General features: G+C 55.0%; 10 protein-coding genes across 10 annotated transcripts; 5 read left to right on the top strand and 5 right to left on the bottom strand.

Annotated features, from left to right (window-relative positions):
• Positions 1 to 576: 576 nt before the first annotated feature.
• Positions 577 to 3,493, bottom strand: JN550_007283 (uncharacterized protein; the record flags this gene model as incomplete). The annotated part of the gene is made up of 4 exons (XM_049319117.1): positions 577 to 620; positions 677 to 3,194; positions 3,255 to 3,412; positions 3,475 to 3,493. 4 exons carry the CDS (start codon positions 3,491 to 3,493, stop codon positions 577 to 579), a joined length of 2,739 nt encoding a protein of 912 aa, XP_049170857.1.
• Positions 3,494 to 4,740: 1,247 nt separating this feature from the next.
• Positions 4,741 to 6,129, top strand: JN550_007282 (uncharacterized protein; the record flags this gene model as incomplete). Its single annotated transcript, XM_049319116.1, has 2 exons — positions 4,741 to 4,812; positions 4,957 to 6,129. The coding sequence occupies 2 exons, from the start codon at positions 4,741 to 4,743 to the stop codon at positions 6,127 to 6,129; spliced, it is 1,245 nt and encodes a 414-aa protein (XP_049170856.1).
• Positions 6,130 to 6,348: 219 nt separating this feature from the next.
• Positions 6,349 to 7,881, bottom strand: JN550_007281 (uncharacterized protein; the record flags this gene model as incomplete). Its single annotated transcript, XM_049319114.1, has 1 exon — positions 6,349 to 7,881. The coding sequence occupies one exon, from the start codon at positions 7,879 to 7,881 to the stop codon at positions 6,349 to 6,351; it is 1,533 nt and encodes a 510-aa protein (XP_049170855.1).
• A 1,859-nt stretch (positions 7,882 to 9,740) lies between these two features.
• JN550_007280 (uncharacterized protein) lies at positions 9,741 to 10,058 on the top strand (the record flags this gene model as incomplete). Its single annotated transcript, XM_049319113.1, has 1 exon — positions 9,741 to 10,058. One exon carries the CDS (start codon positions 9,741 to 9,743, stop codon positions 10,056 to 10,058), a length of 318 nt encoding a protein of 105 aa, XP_049170854.1.
• A 675-nt stretch (positions 10,059 to 10,733) lies between these two features.
• Positions 10,734 to 11,276, top strand: JN550_007279 (uncharacterized protein; the record flags this gene model as incomplete). Its single annotated transcript, XM_049319112.1, has 1 exon — positions 10,734 to 11,276. The coding sequence occupies one exon, from the start codon at positions 10,734 to 10,736 to the stop codon at positions 11,274 to 11,276; it is 543 nt and encodes a 180-aa protein (XP_049170853.1).
• Positions 11,277 to 15,017: 3,741 nt separating this feature from the next.
• Positions 15,018 to 15,347, bottom strand: JN550_007278 (uncharacterized protein; the record flags this gene model as incomplete). The annotated part of the gene is made up of 1 exon (XM_049319111.1): positions 15,018 to 15,347. The coding sequence occupies one exon, from the start codon at positions 15,345 to 15,347 to the stop codon at positions 15,018 to 15,020; it is 330 nt and encodes a 109-aa protein (XP_049170852.1).
• Positions 15,348 to 16,828: 1,481 nt separating this feature from the next.
• JN550_007277 (uncharacterized protein) lies at positions 16,829 to 18,079 on the bottom strand (the record flags this gene model as incomplete). Its single annotated transcript, XM_049319110.1, has 1 exon — positions 16,829 to 18,079. One exon carries the CDS (start codon positions 18,077 to 18,079, stop codon positions 16,829 to 16,831), a length of 1,251 nt encoding a protein of 416 aa, XP_049170851.1.
• A 1,086-nt stretch (positions 18,080 to 19,165) lies between these two features.
• On the top strand, positions 19,166 to 20,803 carry JN550_007276 (uncharacterized protein; the record flags this gene model as incomplete). Its single annotated transcript, XM_049319109.1, has 1 exon — positions 19,166 to 20,803. One exon carries the CDS (start codon positions 19,166 to 19,168, stop codon positions 20,801 to 20,803), a length of 1,638 nt encoding a protein of 545 aa, XP_049170850.1.
• A 529-nt stretch (positions 20,804 to 21,332) lies between these two features.
• Positions 21,333 to 23,472, top strand: JN550_007275 (uncharacterized protein; the record flags this gene model as incomplete). Its single annotated transcript, XM_049319108.1, has 2 exons — positions 21,333 to 21,827; positions 22,570 to 23,472. 2 exons carry the CDS (start codon positions 21,333 to 21,335, stop codon positions 23,470 to 23,472), a joined length of 1,398 nt encoding a protein of 465 aa, XP_049170849.1.
• Positions 23,473 to 24,001: 529 nt separating this feature from the next.
• JN550_007274 (uncharacterized protein) lies at positions 24,002 to 25,348 on the bottom strand (the record flags this gene model as incomplete). Its single annotated transcript, XM_049319107.1, has 2 exons — positions 24,002 to 25,179; positions 25,324 to 25,348. The coding sequence occupies 2 exons, from the start codon at positions 25,346 to 25,348 to the stop codon at positions 24,002 to 24,004; spliced, it is 1,203 nt and encodes a 400-aa protein (XP_049170848.1).
• Between the last annotated feature and the right edge of the window lie 724 nt (positions 25,349 to 26,072).

Here is a 26,072-nt window from a genome sequence, read left to right as displayed (position 1 = left end):
TGGAGGCATTATCTTGAGCCAATGACAAATGGAGATGGCATGAACGTAGGACTGCGGGCCCTCGTGCCGACAGCCCGACGGCATACCTAGGTACTCGGAGTACGTGGTTACAGGGAATCCCTTTTGTCAGCCCAGCCTTTCTGGTCGCAGAGCAACTATGCCGGTGAGGAGTTAACTGGAGTTAGAAATGAAACAGGGCGTTTTGCCCATAGCACGAGAGATTCAGCCTTAGGTTGTTTATTAACATAATTTATTCAGTCGCCAACCCTACAGCAGTTTGTCCCTGCATTGTAGGCACAATCGGGACCGCAAGGAGATAGCTATCAAATACAGGACACCCCACAGCCAAAACAAATAGAACCCTGTCCTTAATACAAATGCATTGATGCGCGAGTCTTCGCAAAACGATAACCACCGTAGCAGCGTCTTCTTGGTCCGGTTTTGTCCTCTGCCCGATGCTCCAGGCAAACAGCAGAGAAACGGGAATAATCAGTAAATGCCAACCCCCCTATCACATTATATCCATCATCAAACCCAACTCATATCGTCGTCATCACAATCTCGACCCCGGGCTACTTAACCGCTGCACATGACGCAGGACTCTGGGTTCTCGATGCTGCCTGTGATACGTATTAGTTCCTGACACAATGCATGGCGAGGGTACTCGTAGACTTACAAGCTAGTGCAGCTTCAGCATAGATGTCATATTCACGCTCCTTGCTGTCTGAATCTTTGTCTTCGGTCTGGCCAGGCGTCTTCTTGCCCTCAAGCGCGGACTCCGGTAGCTCCTCAATCTTATTGGGCTTCTCTGACGGCTCAGTGGGCAGAGCTTTTGGGCTGTCGCCCTCCTCCTGGTCTGCCTTGAATGGAACGCTCTTCATGGGAGAGACTGCAGGCTTTGACGACACAGGGGGAGGTGTGGTGCTCGGCGTCGGAATACCGTTAGGGCTGCTGACGCCAAGGGTGTTGTTTGAGTCCTCGCGCTTGGCATATGCGGGACGTGCAGACGAAGCAGACGACTGGTAGCTACCAGACGGGGGAGCGCGCTTCTTCAAGACACCCAGAGTCTTGGCTGCTTGGTTCTCCTCCACCTTCAGAGCCTCTTGGTCGACAGTGAACTGGATAGGGGCCGCAGCGGCCTGTGTCCTCAGGTAGTACATGCCGGTCTTGAGACCGAGCTTCCAGCCAGCGAAGTGCATGGAAGTGATCTTGCCCATAGTAGGTTCGCGCATGTGGATGTTGAGCGACTGAGACTGGTCAATGAAGGCACCTCTGTCGGCAGCCATCTGGACGACAGTGCGTTGAGAGATCTCCCAGACAGTCTTGTACAGAGCCTTGATATCGGCAGGGATGCTGGGAATGTTCTGGACGGAACCGTTCTCAGAGATGATGCGGTTCTTCATGTTGTCGGACCACAGACCCAAGTCGACAAGGTCCTTGAGCAGCCAAGGGTTGACAACCTGGAACTCACCAGCCAAGACACGGCGGGAGTAGATGTTGGAGGTGTAAGGCTCGAAACATTCGTTGTTACCCAAGATCTGGGAAGTGGAAGCAGTAGGCATAGGTGCCAGAAGCAAACTGTTGCGGACACCGTGCTGCTTGATCTGCTCCTTCAGCGACTCCCAGTCCCACAGATCCGAGGGGGTGACATCCTTCCACATATCATACTGAAGGATACCCTGAGAAACAGGGGAGCCCTCGTAGGTGGAGTAGGTGCCCTCATCCTTGGCAATGTTCATGGAGGCGGTCAGGGCAGCGTGGTAGATGGTCTCGAAGATCTGCTTGTTGAGCTGGCGGGCCTCGGGCGACTCAAAAGGCATGCGGAGAGCCAAGAAGGCATCAGCCAAACCCTGAACACCAACACCAATAGGACGGTGACGCATGTTGCTGTTGCGTGCCTCCTGCACAGGGTAGTGGTTGACATCAATGATCTTGTTCAAGTTGCGGACAACAACCTGGGTGACTTCGTGCAGCTTCTGGAAGTCGTAGGTAGCCGTCTCGTAGTTAACAAAGGCAGGCAGAGCCAAAGAGGCCAAGTTGCAGACAGCCACCTCATCGGGGGCAGAGTACTCAATGATCTCCGTGCACAGGTTTGAGCTGCGGATGGTGCCCAAGTTCTTCTGGTTGCTCTTGCGGTTGCAGGCATCCTTGTAGAGCATGAATGGGTTGCCGGTCTCGGTCTGGGCCTCGAGGATGGCATACCAGAGCTTCTGAGCCCTGATGGTCTTGCGGCCACGGCCCTCAGCCTCGTACTTCTCGTACAAGGCCTCGAACTCATCGCCATAGCAGTCAGCCAGGCCAGGGCACTCGTTGGGGCACATCAGAGTCCAGTCGCCGTTCTTCTCAACACGCTTCATGAAGAGATCCGGGATCCACAGGGCAAGGAAGAGATCGCGGGCGCGTACCTCCTCCTTACCGTGGTTCTTGCGGAGGTCGAGGAACTCGAAGACATCCGAGTGCCACGGCTCGAGGTAGATGGCAAAAGCACCAGGGCGCTTGTTGCCACCCTGGTCAACGTATCTGGCAGTGTTGTTGAAGACACGGAGCATAGGGATGATACCGTTGGATGTTCCGTTGGTGCCGGCAATGTAAGAGCCAGTGGCACGGATGCGGTGGACATTGAGACCAATACCACCGGCCATCTTGGAGATCATGGCACAGGTCTTGAGGGTGTCATAGATACCCTCGATGCTGTCATCCTTCATGTCGACAAGGAAGCAGGAGGAGAGCTGGGCCTGGGGAGTACCAGCGTTGAACAAGGTGGGAGAAGCGTGGGTGAAGAACTTCTGCGACATGTAGTTGTAGGTCTCAATGACCTTCTCGACATCATCTCCCCAGATGCCAACAGCGACACGCATGATCATGTGCTGCGGTCTCTCGGCAATCTTGCCATTGAGCTTGAGCAGGTAGGAACGCTCCAGAGTCTTGAAGCCGAAGTATTGGTAGTTGAAGTCGCGATCATAGACAATGGCCGAGTCGAGCTCTTCCTTGTGTCTCATGACGCACTCGTACGTCTCCTTGGCAATCATGGGCGACGCCGTGCGGTTCTTGGGGTTGACATAGTGGTACAGATCACTGATGACAGACGACCATTGCTTCTTGGTCTGCTTGTGTAGGTTGGAAACAGCGATACGCGCTGCCAGAATGGCGTAGTCTGGGTGGGTGACGGTCATGTACGCGGCGGTCTCGGCGGCCTGAGAAAATCCTGGTTAGTTGTGTTCTTGGAGGCGGCTCGACAAGATGATGGTACTCACGAGATCGTCGAGTTGTGCTGTGGTCACGCCTCCGTATACACCAGAGATGACCTTCTGGGTGATGGCCACAGGGTCGACATGGTCCGGGTCGAGACCGTAACACAGCCGCGAGACACGGGCTGTGATCTTGTCGAACTGGACGCGCTCCTGGCGTCCATCTGGATGCTGGTCAGTCTCGAAGGGACACCAAGAGCCGGGAGAGGGTGATTGGGATACATACCTCGCTTCTTGACATACATGGCGAAGGGCGGGTGATGGCGAGCCCGGGTGAGGGACAGCGGCGGGGATGGCGAGGATGCAGGATCCGACGAGACAAGGTCAACTGGCTGTACAATGCAGGGAGAGGAAACAAGCCAATGCCACAGTCGGCTGTGTGTCCACGAAGCTTCGGAGAGAGAAGCGCGTTTGATGTCGTGGATGGTTGGTGGCGTGATGTTGAGTGGAAGATGGGACCAGAGTCTGCACCGAAGTTGGCCGCCACTTTATATGGGAAGACGCGGTCGACACGGGCTGGGACGCGTCCTGGGTGTGTTTTTCACGCGAAAAACAAGCTCGGATCACCCAAAAGTTCGCCCGGGGCGATGCTGTAAGCTCTTAAAGGGGAATTAATCAGCTGTGCCGCGGCCAGTCTGCCCCAGGGCTGCCAGGTTCTCCAGCGCGTTAAGTGGCAGTTGGCAGGGCGAGCGCGTCGCACCCGCCCTGTCCTGGCCTAGGTTAGTGGGGTGGTGCCTGGGCTGCGGGGACTGCCTGCAGCGCTCGCGCGGCAGCACGCTGCCCGACGCAGACCGATCTGGTCAACCGTTCAATTGGGATCAGGCACGGCTCAGTGATGCCTGCAAAGCTTCAGCGAGAAGTGCTTTCATCGATGCAAGGCCCCTCTCGTCTGTCAGAGTATATCGAGGCCGTATGTATGTCAGAATACGGCATACATAGGGTTCTATGACGAGGCCCGCGAGGCAGGATGCTGCCCCACGTCCACGTCGCTGGAAGCACTTAACGCGTTACCCAAGCCCCTAGCGGCTTTCCAGGTTATTGGTGAGCCGGCACGGGGCTGCCAGAGTGTCTGTCATGGATTGAAATTGGGTTTCCTCATGCAACGCAGTATTGCTTGAACGGTCCAAAGCTGGTATACTCCGCACTTTCTCGCTATAAAACTCTTGACGCACGTTCGATAGTACCATCGGCGGACCTTGGCTGCATTTTGAGGAGTGCGCGGGCCCCCTGGTTCAGAATCCGGGACGCGAAAACACGTGGTTCCCTGCGTCAGCCTCCCATCGTGAGAGCCTGTGCCTCAATTGAGTCAAGAAGCTGAAAATTCCCCCATACGTGACACACAAGTTGCATATTCCTATAAAGGCCCAAGCCTATGGTCTAGCACTCGATGAGAGTACTGACAAGATCATCACCGCCGTTCACGCATGCACGCCTTGGGGCCACGTTCCCGTCTACCAGATATCTCGCAAGACAACTCACTCCAATCTCCTATATGGCTGCTTCAGAGTCGTTAGACCCCACACCAGTTGTGGCGGGCTCAGCATCCAGACCCCGGTATATTGATGTCAGTTGCTCCTGCACTTTACTACCGGCCTCGTGTTTGCTTTTCATCCCACGTGGAATTCAGCGTCCAAGTGAATTTCATGAGATGGTTCTATATCACTACCCAAGTCTTGCTTGCACGGTATATTGACTGCTGCACTTATAGATCGGCATCAATCTCGCAGACCCTATCTTCAGGGGTTTATACCATGGGAAGCAAAGACATCCGGACGATCTCAGCGCGGTGGTGTCCAGGGCCCAGGAAGTGGGATGCAGCAAGTTGATCATCACCGGGTCTGACTTCACGAGCTCGAGGCACGCGCTCGAGATCGCCAGGGAGTACCCGGGGACTGTCTATACCACCGCGGGCATTCACCCCTGCTCCAGCTCCATCTTCAGCACGTCGCACAAGCACGTGGACACGGACGGCCACACCATGCCCTGCGACCCGGACCCGAGCCAGCCCATCCCCGAGGACCAGGAGCCGGACCCGGAGAAGACGGCCAAGGTCATCGCCGACCTGCGGCAGCTCATCGAGGACGCGCAGTCGAGCAGCCCCGGCGCGCTGGTGGCGTTTGGCGAGTTCGGCCTCGACTACGACCGGCTGCACTACTGCTCGCGGACGATCCAGCTGCACTCGTTCGCGGCGCAGCTGGACCTGGTGCTGGCGCTGCGGCCGCAGCTGCCGCTGTTCCTGCACTCGCGCGCGGCGCACGCCGACTTCGTGGGCCTGCTCAAGGCCAAGTTCGGCGAGCGGCTCGAGCGCCTCGAGAAGGGCGGCGTCGTGCACAGCTTCACGGGCACCGTCGACGAGATGCGCGAGCTGATGGACCTGGGCCTGTACATCGGCACCAACGGCTGCAGCTTCAAGACGGCCGACAACTGCGCCGTCGTCCGCGACATCCACCTCGACCGCCTCATGCTCGAGACCGACGGCCCCTGGTGCGAGGTGCGGCCCAGCCACGAGGGCTGGAAGTACCTCGTCGAGTCCAAGCCCCCGACCCCAGCTCCCACGCCGGACCCGGCTGCGGCGGAGGGCACAGCACAGCAGCAGCAGCAGCAACAGCAACAGCAACAGCAACAGCAACAGCCGCCCGCGAAGCCCGCGCAAAAGTCCAAGAAGCCGCAGAAGAAGGAGCCCGAGGTCCCGGAGCGCTGGAAGTCGGTGAAGAAGGAGAAGTGGGTCGAGGGGGCCATGATCAAGGGACGCAATGAGCCGTGCATGATCGAGCGTGTGGCCAAGATCGTCGCCGGGATCAAGGGCGTCTCGGTCGAGGAGGTCTGCGAGGCCGCGTGGAAGAACACGGCGACGGTGTTTGACGTAGACAAAGAGACATAGAATAGAATGCCAAGCGCGCAGTAGATGCCATAGAAACGGATATACCCCCCGGGTCTGTTTTGCTGAAGAAGACATTGATCGTAAAAAATACTTCCGGGCGCTCATGAAACAATTTATCCATTGGGGTATTCGCCATATGCCTCGTGAATCTACAATGCCAAACGCCGTGCCTCACAATCCTGTAACCAGTATCAATGCTCTGCAACCGAAATTTCCCAGCTAGAGGCCCGACCCCTTGTTACCCCTAACCCTCCCGTATCGTACAGCGCCAATTGTGATGCCCTCCTCGCCAGTCATCCAGGCGGGCATGCGCTCGCCGTCAATGATCCCCGCCTCCACGAGTTGCCTAATCCCGGCGAAGACGTGGGTACCATGGAAAGCGAGCCGGACACCTGGCCGCCACGCGCCCTCCGTGCCGCCGGCTTCGTCGTCGTGTTCGTCGCCGTCCCGCGCTTGTTCCAGCTCGAGATGGACACCGCTCCGCCGGCCCTTCGATCGCCGCGACCGCCGAACCTGCGGAGTATCTTCGTCTTCAGGCAAGGCTGCGGGGCCGTTGGGAAACGGGTCCTCGAGCAGGATATCGACCCTCTCGACACCCTTACCGTCGTCTATGCTGGCCGACTTGCCGAAACGGGCCTTGGCCACGAGCTGGCGGCGCTTGGCCTCCCGTTCGGCTTTTTCTGCCTGTGGATTGAACGACCTCTTCCGCTTCGTGGTCCGGCTGGCTTCCTCGGCCGAGGATGAGTCGGACAGGGGCGGTGTCGGTAGAACCGGGTTCAGCGGTGAGTCTTTCTTGTCGTCCTCGGCGTAGAAACCCCATCCGCCACCGGCCGCGTTGCCTCGCCCGGCACCCTTGACGCTCAGCAGGCCAGCAAGATTCTTGGACGACAGGTTGGTGGATTTCAAGGTGTACCGCTCGCGCGGACGTGATAGTGCTTTGGGAATGCCCTCGACGATGAGACTGCGGAGGCTCTTGAAGTCCCCGGTAGTGGTGGCGCCCGTGCTCTGTGACTTTGATATGTATATATGTGGCGACGCGTCGGGGAACGCGATGTATATGGTTTGCGAGGCGTCAAAGCTGGATGTGGCGCGCTCGCCGGTGCGGCTGGGTATCGCCAAGCCGGTGTTGTAAGGCGAGTCGAGGATGAAGATGCGGAGGAGCAGGAGGGCGAGGTCCTTTGGCCGGTCAAAGTTGTAGTGGGCTTTGACATCTGGCAATACCTCTGCTTGTAGGTTCTGTAGAAATGTAGAGGGGTGGAATCGCGGAATGGTCAGGGATTCTGCGTCCACCTTCCCAGCGGCTTCGGCGTCCTCCTCACTGGACGGCATCCTCAGGCGCTGTATCCTGTAGGCGGTCCATTTCAGGGACCCCGGGTGGTCGTACAGATACTGGAGGTCTGCCATGGCTAGTTGGTAGAGCGTTAGGCCATTGCGCCAGTCGCCCTCGACAACGCGATCGACGACGTCTCTCCTGCTGCCCTTGGCGGTCTGCATGTCGGTATAGAGCTCCCGCAGAGCCTCCAGAGACCCCGTCAGAGGATAGAAATCGTCGTTATCCTCTCCATCATCGGGCCTATATCGTAGAAGGGGCGGACATAGGGTCTGATTGCTATCGGCGAGCCAATCGAGGACCAGTGACAGTAGAGACGGGCGGGAGAGGCGGTTCAAGAGCTTCACAACAAGCGTGCTTGACGCATCCACCCGCAACGATGACGGGAGACGGGCTTTGGTAGGCACAGAGAGACGAGGCATCTCTGGCGGCCTTGGGTAATACGTGCGCGCAGCCTCAATTGTGTTCTGTTCTGTAGAGGAGATCCATGACCTGTCGCAAAGGGTCGTGGTGTAATTGGGAAGACGCGCCGACGCGTCGCGGGGTCCTGGGCCGTGGAGAGAAAACAGTACCCAAGCTCACGGTCCTGCATGTCACGGTTGGCAGGCAGCTCAGGCGGCTGGGAAGTGCCACAGTTCTCTGGCTGACAAAGGAATATTTACGTATATTTGAGTCTCTACTGGCGAATCTAATTGATGGCTTGACTATAGATTTTCAACTCCTACCGTTCGGCGCACACTATATCGAAAGACTGCATCGCCCTACCTAATCGAGACGAAGACGGTGACAGGCAGCCAGCAGCGGCTGTTTGCACCTTGCTTGGCACCTGGCTAGACTTCCAGGTTAGCATTCAGGGATCTTTTACCGACTACCGAGCTCGTCTGATCCGTGCGCCAGGTCCATTACTGGATATGGCAAGCCGATGCTGAACGCTGTGCCGCCTGGTTCCAAGACTGCCAGTGTGCCAGGGCTGTGGTTCGTTAGTGGACCCTGCATTTCCCGTGCAGCATTAGCAGCTCTGCGTGCGAGCGCCGCGACGGTTGAGGGTCTCCGTCATCGGGAATTTGCGAACAGGCTGATTGACGGCGGTTGGCGAACGTTGGGTGTGCAACCGCCAGGAGGCTCAGGTGACTCGATCCAGATCTGCATCGCAGGCGCAGGGCTGAGGTGAGCCTGGTGCGACGGTAAGATTCCTCGCTGAGCTTGAACCCTTGGAGCGCCCTGGTAGTCTTGACGTCAGGCGGACGTGAAAACATGGGCAGAGGGTCAGCGATCGCAGTTGGCGGTGGCGGTCCGGGCGTTGGAGGGGTTCTTGTGTTCCCGAACATCAGTCGGGATCTCGCCTGGCGAGCAGCGTCCTGCCACCATCCGCTCTGCCGGTAACTGGGGGGGCAAGCCGGGTGCATACGGCATCAGGGAGGAGGCCTGGGAGGTTGAGCACCTGGGCAGAGCCCAAGATCGGAACCTAGGGCAAGCCAAACAGCCCTTGGTCAAGTTGGTTAGTAGGGGTACGCCCTTTCAGCTTGTCGCATTTTGGATGCTGACTCGTAGTACGATCCGAGAGCCCACCTGCCCACCTGCCCACCTGCCCACCACATGCCCCAAACTTTTTGCCCAAGGGGAGCCCCAGCTGGGCAACAGCTAGTTAAGAGTTAGCCGGCCGATTCCCACCCGAGGGGATTCAAATGCCCGCACCCAGTTGCGCCAGTTTACACGCAGCGCAGAGCCGGCCAGCCAATCGTTTTGCTGGCCTCCCCACATCTCACCCACGCCCGGGCGGGTTTGCTCTCGATTTATCCCACTCTGACTAATTGTCCAGACTGGCAACTCGGCCGTCAAACCTGGCGTATCCCCAGCGTCGTTCGTCTTTACGTTTGCTTTTTCCCCTTTTAACCACTCTACATACCCATAAACCAAGCCAGCACCCCGTACCGAGAGAGAAAGTCTGGGGATAACTGTCGCGCATGGAACTCTGATCTGCGACCCCCCAGAGTCGACAGAAAATTCCAGCGGCCCGGCATCTGACGTCCGGCATTTTTCGACAATCCGTGCGGCGCCGGACTCGACTGGCTCTATTGATCGACCCACCACCCACAAACTCTCGCCGCCAAACGACGTGTGGGAATTTGCCAACTACATCACCATTATACACGACGACACAGCCGCCTAACCACGCATTGACCTGACTGTTGGCCCATCTACGAGCCCCGAAATTGCGGTCGCAAGTTGGTTGTTGGAGGAATCAGGAATCAGGAATCAGGAATCAGGGCCACCCGGCAGAATGGCATCAAACTACAACGGCGCCCGCCGCGCCGGCCATGTCAACTTCTCGAGCTTCATTCACGATCTGAACGAGATCACGCCCCCGCAGCAGGAGGTGTCGCCCACCAACGACAAGTGGGAGGATGACCTCTCCATGTTCACCAACACGAACTTCTTGGACTGGGACCAGTCGTCTGCCTCGGCAGCGCCGCCAGCAGCCGCAGCACCAACGCCAGTCATGCCCGCCAAGGAGGTAGAGGTCAAGACAGTTGCGCCAGCAGCGGCCGACCCTTCGCTCACATCGGCAGTAGGAGACTTTGACTTTGCCACAGGTTAGTTTGGCTATCCTCTTCGCCCTCTGCACGGCATTCTGCGTTTCTACACGTCGTCCTGGGAGGAACATGCCCCGGCACACGGGGTATTCCAGTTTTCACGATTGCGACGATCGTTTCCCCCTTGGCGGTATGGGTTTCACGGCGAGGCAAGTGCCTCGTTACTTGGGAAAACCGCATTATAGCACTTGAACATGTGTTTCGAGGCCAAGATGCGTCCACGATCCTCCATACAGAACGCTTCTCGTTATCACGGCAAGGGCCCTTGAGCACGAGATTCGTTTACCCCACTTTGCTCTATGCCCTCCCACGCGCAAGTGCAGGCATGTCGGTCTTCTCATTGGCAGCCCGGTCTCACGTTGCATTTCTCCCGCTTTCTGAGAGTGTGCATTTGGCTTTGGGCTAGCGCCTGCTTATCCTGAACCCCCATGCCGGCGGCTTACAAATGCGCCAAGCAATGGCGCAATCACTCTATGGTGCCATATCCCGTGACTTGGGAATCCGGGGAGCAACCCCATGGATGCCCCATAATGGCATCAATTCAAGGATTCCAAGTCCTAAGTCCAGCACACCCGGTGGTGAAGTCCTCACCAGTTGTTTGCGCCGGGCACCTACTCGATGCAAAGACCACGCTATCGTCCCCCTTGTTCCCGCTTCCGAGCCCGTCCTAACGTCGCACGATGCCTCTAGAAGATTTCAACGGCTTTGACTTTGGCACTTTCGCGACTCCCAGTGCCGCCAGCTTTACGGACAATCTGGGTAGCCTGCAGCCACTGCAGCCCAACCAACCGGCTTACCAGGCCGCTGCTCAGCATGGCCCCTACGCCGTTCCGTCCCAGGCTGGGACGAAGCGCCCCTCAGATGCCGGTCACAGCCGACAGATGAGCTTCGAGGACCAGTCCCGCCTAGCAGCTGAGGAGGATAAGCGGAGGCGAAACACCGCTGCGAGCGCTCGGTTCCGGGTCAAGAAGAAGGCTCGTGAGCAGGCCCTCGAGAGACGGGAGAAGGAGCTCAACGACGAAGTCTCCCAGCTGAAGAACCGTATCACCCACCTGGAGACCGAGAACAAGTGGTTGCGGGGACTCGTCATGGAGAAGACGGGCACCAAGGAGTCCAAGTTCGACCCCAAGCTAGCTGCCGCATTGAAGGTTCTGGGCAAGGAGTCGGATTCTGAAGACGACAAGGCAAAGTCGGAAGACTCGGACACGATTGAAGTGAAATGACGGAATGTTGATAAATGTTAAGAGATGAGATCATATATGGGTTGGCGTTAACAGGATAGGCCGCGTGGGAGGCTGGGTCTGGTGCGGTGATACCTTGCGTGTTCTGCGCGCTGTCGTGTGTCACGGACGAGCAGTTCGAAGGCGAGGAGCACGTGTCTACGGGGACTTGTTTTTTGTTTGATATTTTTGCATGTTTGAATGATACACCAGTGCATGCAGCATCTACCTCTGCTGCTACTTCCAACAGCAAACACCTATCGTTCAAATATTTTTGTTGATATATGTTATCATTCCAGATGTCAATGCCGGGATAGACTTTTGTGGTCCCAGTGCACCCTTTGCGCTATACTCACGATAACATGAACTGCCTCCCTTCTGTCGAAGCTGAGACAAGCCCACTTCATCTCACTATTCAGAGGCACATGCTCGATGCCTAGGGTGATACCATCTGCTTAGTCGCCTTCCCAGGGCTAAGAAACCGGGAGGGATAGACGGGAGCGATCCTAGGCGCGCCTCAGGAGGTCGGACCGCAAACGCCAGAAAGGGTCCTGATCACGCCATCGCCTCATGGCCTATGGGTTCCCATATTGCGACCCCATACAGCCCGGAAACCCATGCAAACGGAATCTACACACCGCAGGTAACCGTGTTCAGTACCGGACCTGCTTGCACAATTGGCCTGGCGTCCATGTCGATCGAGTGTCAGCTCCTACACTAGAGCTTGTCGGCAAAGGATCGTGTTTGTGCGAGGCGGTACTGGGCTTGACCTGCACAAAGACGCATTGAGATACTACGATCAGCCACTAGATTCCAAGGCTTTTTCAAGCCCTTCCCAGAGTGGAAAGAGAGCATGGCCCTCGACTTTGCTGACCCCTCGAGCATGGCATAATGGCGTGGCCAGGCCAGCCACGCACATGCGCATCCCATTTCTTTCTCTTTCTCTGGCTCCTCTCCATCGGTCCGTCTCGGGATTTGCTACCCAGAACGACACAAATTACCTGCCCGCTAGCCTCCCCCCCCATAGCCCGCAAAGATACGTTTCTCGTCACCGAAATTAAACTGAGTGGGATGTGGGAGCATGGCCGCGCGGGATCTCGGGGGGCGCTTCTGCCAATATAGGCCATTCTATATAGTACTTCTTACGTACTCGAGCCCTCGGCGGCGCGGGAGGTTCCATGGGTTACATCTCTTTGGGACTCCATGTGCTGAGACCCTGCCTCGCCTGGCCATGGTCCAGACCGCCGCGGTGCGGCTCTCGCCATCGCTACCTGTGTGGCCAATTACTGGCTGCCCTGTTTGATGACCAGGTAAATGAACTCTGCGGGTATTCAACGGTGCCTACACGCTCACTCAGTGTCTGCGACGGGCCGACTATGGCTTGTGCAACACTCATCCTCAGATACACGTATAGCTGGGTTGAACCAGTGACTACGATGCTCTCGTCCCAATTTTCCGTCCTGTACCTTATTTCTGCGCATAGAGACGGGCTCCTGGAATATCCATATGCGTATAACCTTTGCCTCACAAATCCTCATGGCCAATGACTACCCCAGTCAGGCCGCCGGCCCTGTCAAGAACGGTGAGCCTCGGCCAGATCCTCTTTCCTGCACATGCGAGCTCTTGGATCCTCTCTCCAGTTAAGCTCCCTTGACGGCGGAAGCGCGAGCTTTCGTCCAGGGGTTCATGTCCGTCCATCGGCGTGGGGGCCTCCTGCCGTCGCATTGCATATGGCGACATCTGCACACTTCCACAGCGGGGCTGAAGAGCGGTGGTACTGTGTATATACTAAATTGACGACTAGTCACGATAGTCCCTTCAGCTGGAATCACGCCATATCTATGTACACACGTGTCGACCAAATAGGGGATCGTGAGCATAATCCTAGCTGGCAATCACACGGGCCGGTCCAGTGCGCTACCTCGGGACAACTACTCGTGCGGGAATTCTCGTAGGTTTTTTACTGAATTTTTTTTCACCTTTGTAGCTCTTGCCTACATAGGCATCGGCTGTCGAGTCGGACACAAGCTGGCAGGGGCTGGGCTGGGGCGAACGGATCACGGCAGCAGCAGGAACCAGAAAACTGGGATGCAGGGCACGGCTTTAGCTGCTCGCGTGAGAAGCTGCGAGCTTCAGGGTCGCATTCAAGGTTATTTGTGATTGTAAGATTTCACATGTGAGTTGCCTACCACAGTATGACTTGGTTATTGTAGCCCGGGTCCAGTGATTCTCAAGATTATCGCTAGAGTTCGCATAGCATACCAGACGCAACGTACTGCCGCCGCGCACATCCAGTTACCCAACTATTGAATCATAAGGAGGTGGCGCTGAACCAAGAGGCATACTAACACTCGCATACCAGGATCTACGAGGTCCTTGAAACGTAATCATGGCACATGACCTTCTTGTGGCTCAGGAAAAGCAGATCGGCCAGATATTTTGCACCCCTTCACATGGGGGGAGCTGGGGTATCTACCGCACCGCCAGCTCCAGAATTCCCAAATGGACCCAGAAGCAGAATTACAGTTCTGCGTATCTATGGTATAGTTCGAAGTGGCCAGGCTACAGGAAAGCGCATTGGTCTGCTTCAGACTGCTATTCCACCGTTCCTTTGGTTTATCGCAACACTAGCTCCGTGACGAGTTGTTCATTCTAAAAAGGGTCATAGTCACAAAAAAAGAAAGTAAGGAGAAAAGTTTTCCTGGTACAGTTTTCCGCCCATGGTTCCTCCCAGTGTGTTGCTGTGATTGTGATGATGGGATGTGCCAGCCTTCTCATTCGTGCCAGCTAGGTCTTGTGGTGACAGACTGCCTTAATCGTGAATTTCTCTTATACATTGTCCCACGTTTGTATTCAGCGGCTGGAAGCATTATCATCATACGCCTTCGAGCTGCATGAGCGCCTTCGGAAATCGACGCTCGAGAGTGATGATGTAGAGCCTCAAGATGTCACCACAGCATCCCTGACATGGCGTCACAGCTCTCCATTAGGCATGTGGCATTTGTTCCCGGCTCACTACCGCGAGTTCTCTGGTGGGAACTACTTAGGCAATTGTACTATGAGCCTCGCAGTATACCATGTTCCTGCAGGAGCGTTGCATTCGCTTCGAGCGCCAAAGCTAATGTGCCGCTTGCGTCAAGACGAATGTTAAAGCTTCCTGATTTGCACCTGAGATTATACTGACTTTCAATATTACCAATCGATTGCCAAAACGCCTTGGTAGTAGTTACGATTATATTGGCATCTGCCAGCTTTAACATGCTATAAAGACCAGGACTACGAAAAATGGTAGCCCAAACTAACAGAAGCTCATTTACCCCAATGTGTCGCAAAGGATATTCCTTAGGCCAAGAGATCAACAGACGATAATTCGGAAACTGTAGGGCCCAGGGGACGTGGATCACATGGGCAGCCAAGACAACGTGATAACTAACACTGTGTTTCATGAGATGGAGCAATCGTACAGTTTGAATTGTTGTCGCCATTGGCTTGCTATCTTACAGTAAGAACTACGCCAGATGCCCATGCTTGATCCTCCTCCCAGTCACGCGGCATCAACACTTTCCGCCACGTTTCGTAGAAGAACCTAGTCACGAGCTCACACAGCTCGAATATATGCCTGATTGGCAGGCAACAGTAGGGTTCAGCACAGGCAGATCCACCTGACCTAAGTTGTCGATTTCCCGAGTGAACCACCTCGCCCTTCGAGACTGACCCCTTCACCAATTAGGATCGAGACGACGTCTATTTGTTCTGCTCTGCAGCTTCTCTCAGTTTCTTCAACCGAAGTTGGTTCCGCTTGCCCAAAATACGTAGCGTGTTCTGCCGCTCAATCTCGCTCATCTCGGTCCAGTTGGAGATGCGGCTCATGGTGCCATTCTCGTTCACGACCAGGGGACCCAAGTGGTCCAGCTTGACACCCTCGCCTCCCACGTCCAGATTGATGGTATCACCCTCCTTTGGCGGCTCGGGCAGCGTCAGGGTTGGCTTCTCCGTGGATGGCTTCTCTGGTTGCGAGCTGGCTTCTTGAGAAGAGCTCGAGGAGGCCGGGTTTGAAGGCGGTGTTGCCGACATGGTCCTCAAAGGCAACCAGATGTGTCTAGGGTTTGTTCTGAAAATGCTCGCTCTAGACAGGTTGCGTACTGCGAGATATGATGGCATTTGACGTTGGGGACTGATGATTGTTTCAGGTGCTGTGTCGACTGGGAATTCTCCCTAGCAGTTGGCCTTTTGAGCAGCTATGGGCGCTCAGTGCAGGCAGAACCAAGTAACGATCGTGACCTTGAGTAGTCTTCGTGCTCAAGCGATTGTGAGTTCTTTCTATACCGTCCGCTGTGCTCTCTGGGTTGGACCTCCCTGTAGGTCGAGAAAGAAAGTGAAGTTTCTGGAAGAAGTAGACTAAAAGACAGTGCTTTCTTATACTGCGCACAGTCCATGTTGCGACGCAGACAGCGGATATTCCTTTGCGTGAACCATCAACATCAAACTCGCCGGCTTATTATACTTTGCAAGCCAACTAGTTTACAATCGATGATTTCGTTCCATATTCAATGGTGGCCATACCAGCCTCATCGGCAAGAACATGAACAGTCCCTCACCACTGATCGCGACTAATTGGTCCCACATGCACCCGCCGCTCCAATCAGAGCCCTGCTTCTTGGATGGGCTTTGTTCCTCAACCTGAGATCGCAGGGACCGACATGCTTAACAGTGAAGGTCAGCGTTATATAAAGACTTCGTTTTGACTTACTGGCTTTCCAAGAAAACATGCAAGATCACGAATTTTCCGTCAACCATGGAGTTCATGTTGGTGGGCACTCTAGTATCAGTGGAAACCCACCAGATGATATATATATCTTTTCGGAAGATCCGACTTATTTGTATACACAAGACTTGTGATTCACTTGAAGGCTTGACGGTTGAGTTACATCAACTCCTTTAGCATGGCATGATCGACTGATCGCTGTGACTTTGGCAGAAAAATACCATCAATGGCCCCATTGGTTACAAATACGAATCATTAATATGCAAGCTCTCTTCGAGCAGCTTAAGGAAACGCTAATTTCGCAACGCGGCAGGCTGTACTGATGTACTACTGTTGATGCATTTCTTGATCCTGTCCTTTGAATCAGCCGACCCGCTTCACCTGCGAGGAACGATTCCCTTGTTCCAGCGAAATGGGAATCAAAGCACCTGTACAACCCCAACGCCATTTTCCATGCTCTAATGCACTGGCCAACCTTAATCGTACAAGTCTCGGTTCCTTCAAGATGGTTTCCTCGCCTTATTAGTATGATACCCAGCCATCTCCGTGACAGGATGCATCCATCTCCTTTGCAAAGTCTTCTACTCGGCTCATTAGCCACCCAGAGGTTACATGATTTCCTTCCATAACTTCGTCTCTCTGTGTTTGTTGTTGCCCTAGTCTTACGGTATTTGAGGTTTTACATATCTGCGTTTGATGATGGAAAGCAAATTGGACACAGCTAGATCGCCTTTCACATGTGTTGCGACAGTCCCACAACGAGGTGGAGGCTTCTTCTTCTGAAGATAAGTTATCCCATCCATCCGCTTGCGCTCTGAGCCTCGGCATCACCAAGTGGCGGAAGACATCTGCATGACGTAATAAAGTCGAGTGCTGCCAATTGGTTAGTCTGATTTGGTACTTTCTCCAAGCTTATAGAGTGGAAAATCACCTCTAGATTCCATTTTTCCTCGAATGAGGAGAGCTCCTCTATATCGGAAGGGGATAGATGATGCCAGGTCATGGCATGGTAGCACCACAGATGCGAGTCTGGCCCTGTGACGGACGAGTTGTAGTCCATATCGAAGGGACTTTCGCTGTAAAATGTTGGCCATGCCTGAGTGAAATCAACCCCAACATCCTTCAAAGCCTTGCCGAGTACACAGTCGCCTGCCCAGTGATGGCCGGTGTAATCCTCGTACATGTCTATCTCAGCCATGTATCGTTCAGTAACAGATTTCATGGCTGCGTTGGAGATGACAAAGCTGGCCCCGCCGTAAGCAAACTCGACATCTTCAATAATCATCAACTGCCCTGCATAGGGCATTGACGGGTCGTGACGGGACAGCCAATACATAAACGAGGTCCAATTTATGTATCCATCACATTCCGTAAAGATGAACCACTTCGCATCCGGCCGCTGTTGGTACGCTTTTTTGGCTAGCGGTAGGAATTTCCACTTGTCTAGTTTCCAGCCTGGAGTATTCTTTCCACTGCCTGAATTTGGGGCAGATGCCCATGCTGCAATCTCTTCCGCCGAGAATGCCTCTCGTCCGTTTTCCTTCAACTGCTTATAATAGTCGAAATCGGGATGCTGATCAACAACACCAGGACTGACTCCGTTTAAGGCATCACCGACGTAATGGCCATGAATAGTCTCTTCGAGGTCGGACCAGATTCCGTAGGAATCTTCTGGTAAACAGCGCAAAGTGGTGTTGAAATGCACGGTAAGTTTCTGCAGAGCCTCGCTAGCACCAGTCCTCACTACCAGAAAGATGTCGTCCAAGCCTTGAAGAGACTGACATAACAGACGAGTAGGTTCAGAAGGAGGTTCTGGATCATGGGGTGATGCTATATCGGCAAGGACTGATTGTGACTGGCTAGGATCCTCGACGACAGCGAGCGGATGCGATATTCGCTGTGCAAGAGTATAGACTTCACGACGTTTGAAGAGGTGGTTCAGTAGCATAAAAGTAGCCGCAATGGCCACAAGGCATAGAAATATACGCGACCGTGATGCAAAGAATCGCCTATGAAGGGAGGGCGCCACTTTGTGAGACATGAGGCTACCAAATTGACTGAATTACGTCTCCGTGACAGCGATTCAGCGATTAACAACAAAGAGAATGAAAGTATAGGTGGGGGTAGATTCAAACGTCAAAAGGTGAAGTAGAAACGTAAGTGCCGCGAACAAGAGTTTAGACCTCAGGGGCTCCAGAGGAGCCATACCTAAATTCCCAGGGACGGCGCCTATGGTGAGTGATGTTGGCGACAGAACCCAAATGATGGAGCTCAAAGAGGCCAATCAAGCATCAGTATGGGATCCGAGAAACCAACTGCATAAGTAGGGCCTGCAAACTGACAGGGAAGAGCAAATGTCGATTCAATGATATGCCCTGGACAGTACATCGCGCGCTATCCCATTCGGGCACAGTAAATGTCTACAAACTATTCATCTCGTACCGGCTCTCTGGTTTCGCCTGCCTCATCGTGTTGGAAAGCGCCAGAGTTATGAGTACTGGTCATGCAAATAAGCGCCTTTGAGTGGCTGGGGGCGGGCAGGGTAGGTCGGGACTCGTTTCGATTGGCAGGGCGTCAATTGGAATGGGTTGCATCCAACAGGGGTTGGGGCTTTGATATAATTAGGCATATACAAACTGTTCTCTGCCGCTTCTTTTCCAGAATTATATGTTCCGGCGAATGTGGAGCGAAGGCCGACTTATGAAAGAGGGTAACAAGATTGCTGATATGGTTCTCTGTCACCAGGCATGAAAAGCTTCTACGAAGCCTTTCTATTCGTGAAACTAATCTCGTGAGTTGTTGGTAGCATGTGGGCCATTCGGGAAAGAAAATATAGAGCTGTGCGAGATAGATCGAATACAATTTCCAGAACAGAAATACTGTAAGTGTCGTGGGTTGGGCTACTGGTGTTTCGACCCGCCGATTTTAGTGTCCTACTGCAAAACAACCCCGCTAAGTACATTCTTAGCGGGGCTTAAGTGTTATATGGGATCAACTTCAATCCATTCTACGCCAATCTGCTCCGTGTTTAGTTACGTTTACCACCCTGCGTTGCTCGAGTGCCGCGAGGCTTTGCTGAGCGCTGAAATAAAAATACATACACCTGTGCCTACTTATTTGTTTAACAATGGGCGGGGTTCAATCAAAGGCGAAGGGACTTTGGTTGGCCATCAAATACCTCTTCGAACTCAACAAGAGCTTCGAGGAGCTGCTCAAGAGAGCAAGCCAGCCGCCTGGCCTCCCAGTATCGAACCCGTCACAGTCGTACTGGCTCGAGGATCCACCCTTTCCGGAGTTAGTCGACATCAGGTCGGAGGAACTGCCGGAGCATGCCGACATCGTGATAATCGGCTCCGGGATCACGGGTGCTGCGGTCGCGAGGTCTGTCCTACAGGAATGCCAACGCAAAGGAGAAACCCGAAAGATTGTAGTGTTGGAAGCTCGGACCTTGTGTTCGGGTGCCACAGGGCGCAACGGAGGCCACATGAAGTCGTCGCCTCACGAGCTCTTTGTGCAACTCAAGAAGAGATTTGGCCCGGAGCGGGCCGCTATCATTACTAGATTCCAGCTGTCCCATGTGAAGGTCTTGACAGAGCTCTGCAAGTCCGAGGGTTGGGACATTGCTGAGTGCCGCGAGGTAACGACCTCGGACTTGTATCTTGACGAAGAGTCCCGAGTTGCTGCGCTAGGGGAGGTGGAAGAGTTCAGGAAATGGATCCCAGAACTGGATATTCAGACATGGGATGCTCCTGGGGCGCAGAAGGTGAGGATTCGGTCCAGATTGAAATGCTGTACGGTGCCATGTGTTGACTTGAAGCAGCATTTCAAAGTGAACAACTTCGTCACGGGCGCTATTTCCTATATTGCTGGAGCACTCTGGCCCTATAGACTGGTTGCCAGCGTCTGGAAGGATCTCCTTACCAAGTTCCCAAAGTCGCTATCTATAGAGACAGGGACTGCGGTGACGGATATACTACCATGGACCGATAATGATTTTGCTTATAGAGTTGTGACATCGCGAGGCGACATCAAATGCAGGCATATCGTGCACGCTACAAACGGCTTCGCCAGTCAATATGTACCGGGTCTTAGGGGTAAAATGACAGGTTTCGTCGCGCACATGTCTGCCCAACAGCCTGGCACGCAATTCCCCGACTACGGTGGGTCTCGCTCCTGGTCTGTTGTCTACGGGACAGCATACGATTATGTTACACAACGTCCAACAGCAGATGGAGTCCCCGGTGATATTATGCTCGGGGGAGGCTTTTTCCGTGGGAAGGACCAGGGCATGGCCCAGTCCGGCTACTGGGACGATAGCAATGCTGCTATGGACGCCCTGGCCGTCAATCATATAGGTAACATTTTCCCGACCATTTTCGCGCCGCACTGGGGCGATGATCGAGAGGGAGGCAGGGTCAAGAGGATGTGGACAGGTATCGTGGCTATCACTGGTGATTTCCTGCCCTTCGTGGGGAGATTAGATCCGAAGTTGACGGACCGCCGGCCGAAAAGCCAGGCTTCGTCTGAGACAGTACCTGCGGGCGAATGGGTGTCGGCGGGATATTGCGGTGACGGGATGGTATGGGCTTGGCTTTCTGGGACGGCGCTTGGGGTCATGCTGATGGGGAGCGAAAAGGAGGAGCTGCCGGCCGTTCCAGGTCGGCCAGCTGGGAAGGTTGCAGATTGGTTCCCCCACGAACTGGCACCTACCCTTAAGAGAGTCGAGGAAGCAGATCTATCCAATCTTGCTGGCCGTTTGCTATAGATTACGTCAACTGGTTTGTCTACCGCTGGTAGCTAAGGACCTTGCAATCGAAACAATTCGATGCGTGGCTTCAGAACCAGTGCGTGCATAGCGATGAACGAGCTAGCGACATGAATAAAAAAGAGCTATCCGATGCAATGGAATGAATCATCTCTTGATGTCAATACTGCTGATGCTTGAATATAGCAGACTGAGCAGGCACGTGTCCTTCAAGTAAAGATCCGCGATGGTCTTCGCCCCAAGGCCTCGCTTCGCACTTCGCTGTTGCGGGGCCCCTCCCTATGTTGGATTCTGACATCACTCTCTCCGAAGGAGTTCGCGTGTTGCAAGTTCATCACTCTTTCTAGGTGATAACAGAGGATGAGTCTTACTAAGTATACTACTGAGGCCCTCCGTTCCAGAATCGGTCTTAGTCATAACGGTCTCCACCAAAGCCCGGGATATATAAGGTTCGGAACCCCTCACTTATACAAATCGGCAGCTCGTACACGCACCTCAACAACAACTTGAACTCTCCCTCCCCGCGACGATGGCGAACCAGAAGATAAGGCTTGCAACTTCTTCTCCGGGGACACAGGAAACCCTGAAGCAGACGCTCGTGCAGCTCCATGACATTGCACGCCGCGCCGCCGCGGAGAAGGCGGACATTCTCCTGCTCCCAGAAGCTTACCTGGGCGGATATCCTCGCGGATCCAATTTCGGCTGCAAGATCGGGGAGCGCACAGAAGAGGGCCGCAATGAGTACCTTCAGTATTTCAAAGCTGCGGTTGACCTCGGGGACACCGTCGGCAACGGCGCCGGGGCAGGGGAAGCATGGGTCCAACGACGACTGGGCGGTGATTCTGCGGATGGCAGCACGAAGCGAGGAGATGGCACCAGAGAGGAGCTTGAACGAATTGCCAGGGAGACTGGAGTTTTCGTTGTCACAGGACTAATCGAGAAAGCCGGAGGCAGTCTGTATTGCGCTGTCGTCTACGTTTGTCCCCAGCTGGGTATCATCGGCAAGCGAAGGAAGACGCAACCAGTAAGTCCTACTTTTCTCCCTTTCCGACTTTGACCCTCCTACATCTATTCTAAGTTCGCCACGGCTCTATGCAAATTGTTTTGGGCATACGACATCACCTGACCGTTCGGATGCAATCGGCCAGAGTCGTTGTTTAAGCCGCAGATCCACAAAACGTTCCGGAGTCGGACTCGTTGCATACCTCTAGAGAGACCGACATTCCCCCACTCTCTGAGTCAGGAAGAATGGTCCTTGAGCAAAGGCCGTTGTGCCTGCGAACTCTTCTTCGTACTCACTACAGTGCTATCATAAGCTTGGCTGTGTGAGGCACTGTTGAACGCTTTTGTTTGTCATTTTTCGTCAAACAAGGGTCATACGTTAAACGAACTGAACATAATGGCTTTGTCATGAGTAAGAGTATAAGACTGCATCTCAGGTGGATACATGTTCACCGAAGAAGACGTCTTGAGAGCGGATGTGTCTTATGCAGTCAACTGTACACAGCTACATCAATCTTGCGGACCAGTGGACCATGCAATGTTATACAAAGTCTTCGACCATACAGGGGCACTGTAGGTCGTGAAGGACTAGGAGTGTTGGTTTAATTGCTGGCTTCTGTGTGCGCTCTTGGTACAAGCCAGTCTGAGCTCCATAGCCACGGCCGCCCGGAAACCATTATGCCCTACTATATCGAGAAGCGCCTATGATTTCGCATATATTACAACTATGGTATAGGCAAGAAGTTTACTGACCGTTTCATCAGACCGGCACCGAACGCCTCATCTGGGCGCAAGGCTCGCCTGCAACCCTCAAGGCCGTGAGCACAACGATCAAGGGCGTGCGCATCAACCTGGCCGCCGCCATCTGCTGGGAGAGCTACATGCCGCTGCTGCGGCAGGCCCTATACCAGCAGAACATCAACCTGTACCTGGCGCCGACGGCGGACGGCCGCGACGCCTGGCTGAGCACAATGCGCACCATCGCGCTCGAGGGTCGCTGCTTCGTTGTCAGCTCCAACATGTGCGTCCGCAAGAGCTCGCGCCCTGCGGCCCAGACGCAACAGCAGCAGCCAGCCCAGTCGCCCACCGCGGCACTGGACATGGAACCCGACGGCGAGCCCCTGAACGGGATCCCCGAGTCCCACCCCCGCGGCGGCGGACGACGCAACTCGTGCTTCACGGAGGAGGGCTTTGAGATCGCGCTGCCGAGCCCCGGTGGCGTCGGCCACGGCCACCCGGCGGGCCACACCAAGATGGAGCGGCGGCGCTCTGTTTTCGATGAGGACGGGCACGAGATCGTGCTGTGCGGGGACACGTCGGCCGTCATCGAGGAGGAGAGCGGCAGCGGCAACAACAGCGCCCAGAGAAACGGGACGGCCGCGCCGCGTCAGAAGCAGCAGGCGTCCTCCAAGACCAACGGCGTTCGTCGCCCAGGGGCCGCGGACGAGTTTATCTCGCGCGGCGGTTCTGCCGTGGTGTCGCCGTTTGGCGACGTGCTCGCCGGGCCGCAGTGGGAGGACGAGCAGGGCATCATCTACGCCGACGTCGATTTCGAAGATTGCGTCCGGGGCCGTCTGGATCTGGACCTCGGAGGAAGTTACTCTAGGAATGACTCGTTCAAGTTTGAGGTTGAAGGTCTGGAGATGGATCCGTTACCGTACTATTGAATTACCATGACCTACCTAAGTTGAAGTTGATGAGGGTTTTGTACGGAGCCAACGTTGTAGTGAGACGTCATTAATAAGATTGTAGCATTTGTTGCACCAAAGTCCACGCGACTGATGATCTCGTAAACATGTCTTTAATTAGTTATAAAACGGGTATCTATTTGGCGGTCCTCGCCCAGCATTTCCATTCCCATGATCGATTGATGTAATCGCTTGCCGTGTCACCTGTTCCCTGGAAGTCACAAACCTGCAGTGCACAGGTGATAGTCCCTGCATAACGCCCCAAAAGCACGCCTCAAAACCTTTCACTTGTGAAAATCAATCATGTGCTTCTCAGTTGAACGCACTGCCGAAGAAAAGTATCTTCTCCTCGTAATATGAACCAAACCGCCCTCCGGGTTGAGTGTCGCCCCAACTTCAGCAGAGAAACAAGGTCCACGTGCATTTTGGTGGACTTGTCCGTACGTCAAGTCGCAGTGGGGCACACCTAACAGTGGGTTTCATCCGTCGGCTCGTATGAAGAAGCGTTCTACTCCTTCTCCTGACCATCGAGTGCATGATTCTCGTCCTTCTCAGCAAAGGGACCTCTCTCAAGCATCTCACGAGGACTGGCCAGCGGGCTGGCCACGCCCGCGACGCTGCCGCTGATGCTCTCGGCCCGACCATGTCCATAGAGCCCACTGCGCACACTTGCGGCGTCCCCAGCAATACTTTGTTTTGCGTAGAAGCTGTTCCTCTCGCTTGGGAGCGCAGGGGCAATGCCGGTGGTCGAATATATACTGTTCCGTTCGTTGCCCGCTCCGATCCTCGAGGAGGTCTGATGTAGACCGGGAGTCGCGGGTATACCATCCATGTTGGCGCTAAGGATGCTCAAAGGCAGACTCTCTCTCGACCCGCCCCAGAGGGAGGATGGTGCCATGGCGCGGACTGAAGCGTCCGTGTCAAACGACCTTCGCCGCCTCCGCTTGGTAGACGATGCCAAGGTAAGTATCGAAGCATTGTCGGTCAAGAGGTTATTGGCGGTGGCGGATTGATACGTGGCGGGCTGGCCCCCGGGCACATGCGGTGCAAGGTGTGCGGGGATAGCTGAGGCTGGAGACGCCGTGGGAAAGGGCTGGCTGAACTGTATGTTCTGAGAGTTGCTATTTTGATGGTGGGTCGACGATTGTCCTTGGTGTTGGTTGCCATTGACAGCCATGGACTGAATGGTGGTCAAAGTGGTGGTTAGAGACCGTACCGAGGGGGCCGGAGACGAAAACGTGCTGTCTCCTCCCTTTCTACCGTTGGCCGTTCTGCTGGTTCCCCCGACCGAGGACGTCATGTGGGATGGGGCATTGATGGAGCGCGAGGCTTCGTGGTCGGTCGAGACGGTGCCGGCCATGGAGAGGCCACCGGCAGTGGGGGGCGCGTGGCCGTCCACCGACGAGTTCAGTGATGTCCGGCTCTGCTCGGGGGACATGTCCGTGGTCACGCCTGTGTGGTTCGTAGACAACGAAGGTTGGCTGTGGTGGCGAGGCGGCGCAATGCAGCCGGACTGCGGGTATGGGTTGTTCTGTTTCGAGGGCCGTTTCTTGGAGGCCTTGAGCTGGTCGCGTTTCGAGTGGCCATGCTTGCTTCCCTCGGCCGACGAGGAGCCGTTCTTGAAGTTGGCAAGCTTCTTCACCCAGGTAGAGAAGGGCCTTCGGCGACCTGTGCGCTCGTGGGAGTCTAGCAGTCGCATCAGAGGGGTTGCTTTTGTGGCTGCGTGATCCGAGACGACGGGGCAACCATTGAGGATGAACAGGGAGAGGGAGAGGGAGACGAGAGGGGACGAGAGCGGAGAGGTCGTATCGCAAGTGATTGATAACTTACCGCTTCCCAGCGCTGCCTGGGTCATGGCCATCGGTTTGTTCTTTCTTTGGGAATGTAGCACGTTGGTGACAAGCGAAGAGAGTTGCCAACTCAGATGGATGCCAGTGACTGGAATACGTGATGGGATCAAGGTCGCGGGAACAAGCAAGTCGCCAACACGGGAGGGACGAGGGCCGGTAGGGTGATCGGGCAATAACAAAGGGTCGAGAGATGGCCCAGCCGAGAGGGCCGATCGATAGAAGATGATGAATGTAACTAATCGTGTGCGCTACGGTGGGAGGTGAGGTCCCGCGGGTCCGAGCTGGGAGCTGGAGGGACAGCTGAGGCTTCCGGTGCTTTGAGTTGGTTGGTGAGTTCCCTTAGCCCTGGTACGGACGGTACTGCGGACTATGTACGATGTGCGGACAGACTCAGACTCGGGCAGGTATCAGATGCCGAGGAGGAGTTGGGCTGATGAGATCACCGAGAGCGGGCCAACAGACGATGCGCGATCTCTGCTGCTGCGGACCCTGGTGAGTTTCTGCAGCTGCATGGGACAGGGAGGCAATCAATTCGCATCACCAACCCAAAACCGCATCTGCATTCGCGTACATTGCTGTACATAAATAACTACCTAGTCAAGATACGACACGACCAGATACCGCTGGCTGGCTGGCTGGCTGGATGCGCATCGGCGACGGCTGATGGGCGATGGGGAGCGGGCCAGGGCCCAGGGCCCAGGGCAGGCCAGGTAGGGGACTGGGGGACAT

The sequence above is a fragment of the Neoarthrinium moseri genome (assembly GCF_022829205.1).
Source record: "Neoarthrinium moseri strain CBS 164.80 chromosome Unknown scaffold27_Wmoseri_CBS_16480, whole genome shotgun sequence".
In the NCBI taxonomy this organism is placed as follows: domain Eukaryota; kingdom Fungi; phylum Ascomycota; class Sordariomycetes; order Amphisphaeriales; family Apiosporaceae; genus Neoarthrinium; species Neoarthrinium moseri.
Note: the sequence above shows the minus strand (reverse complement) of the source record. Positions and strands in the feature narration are given on the sequence as shown.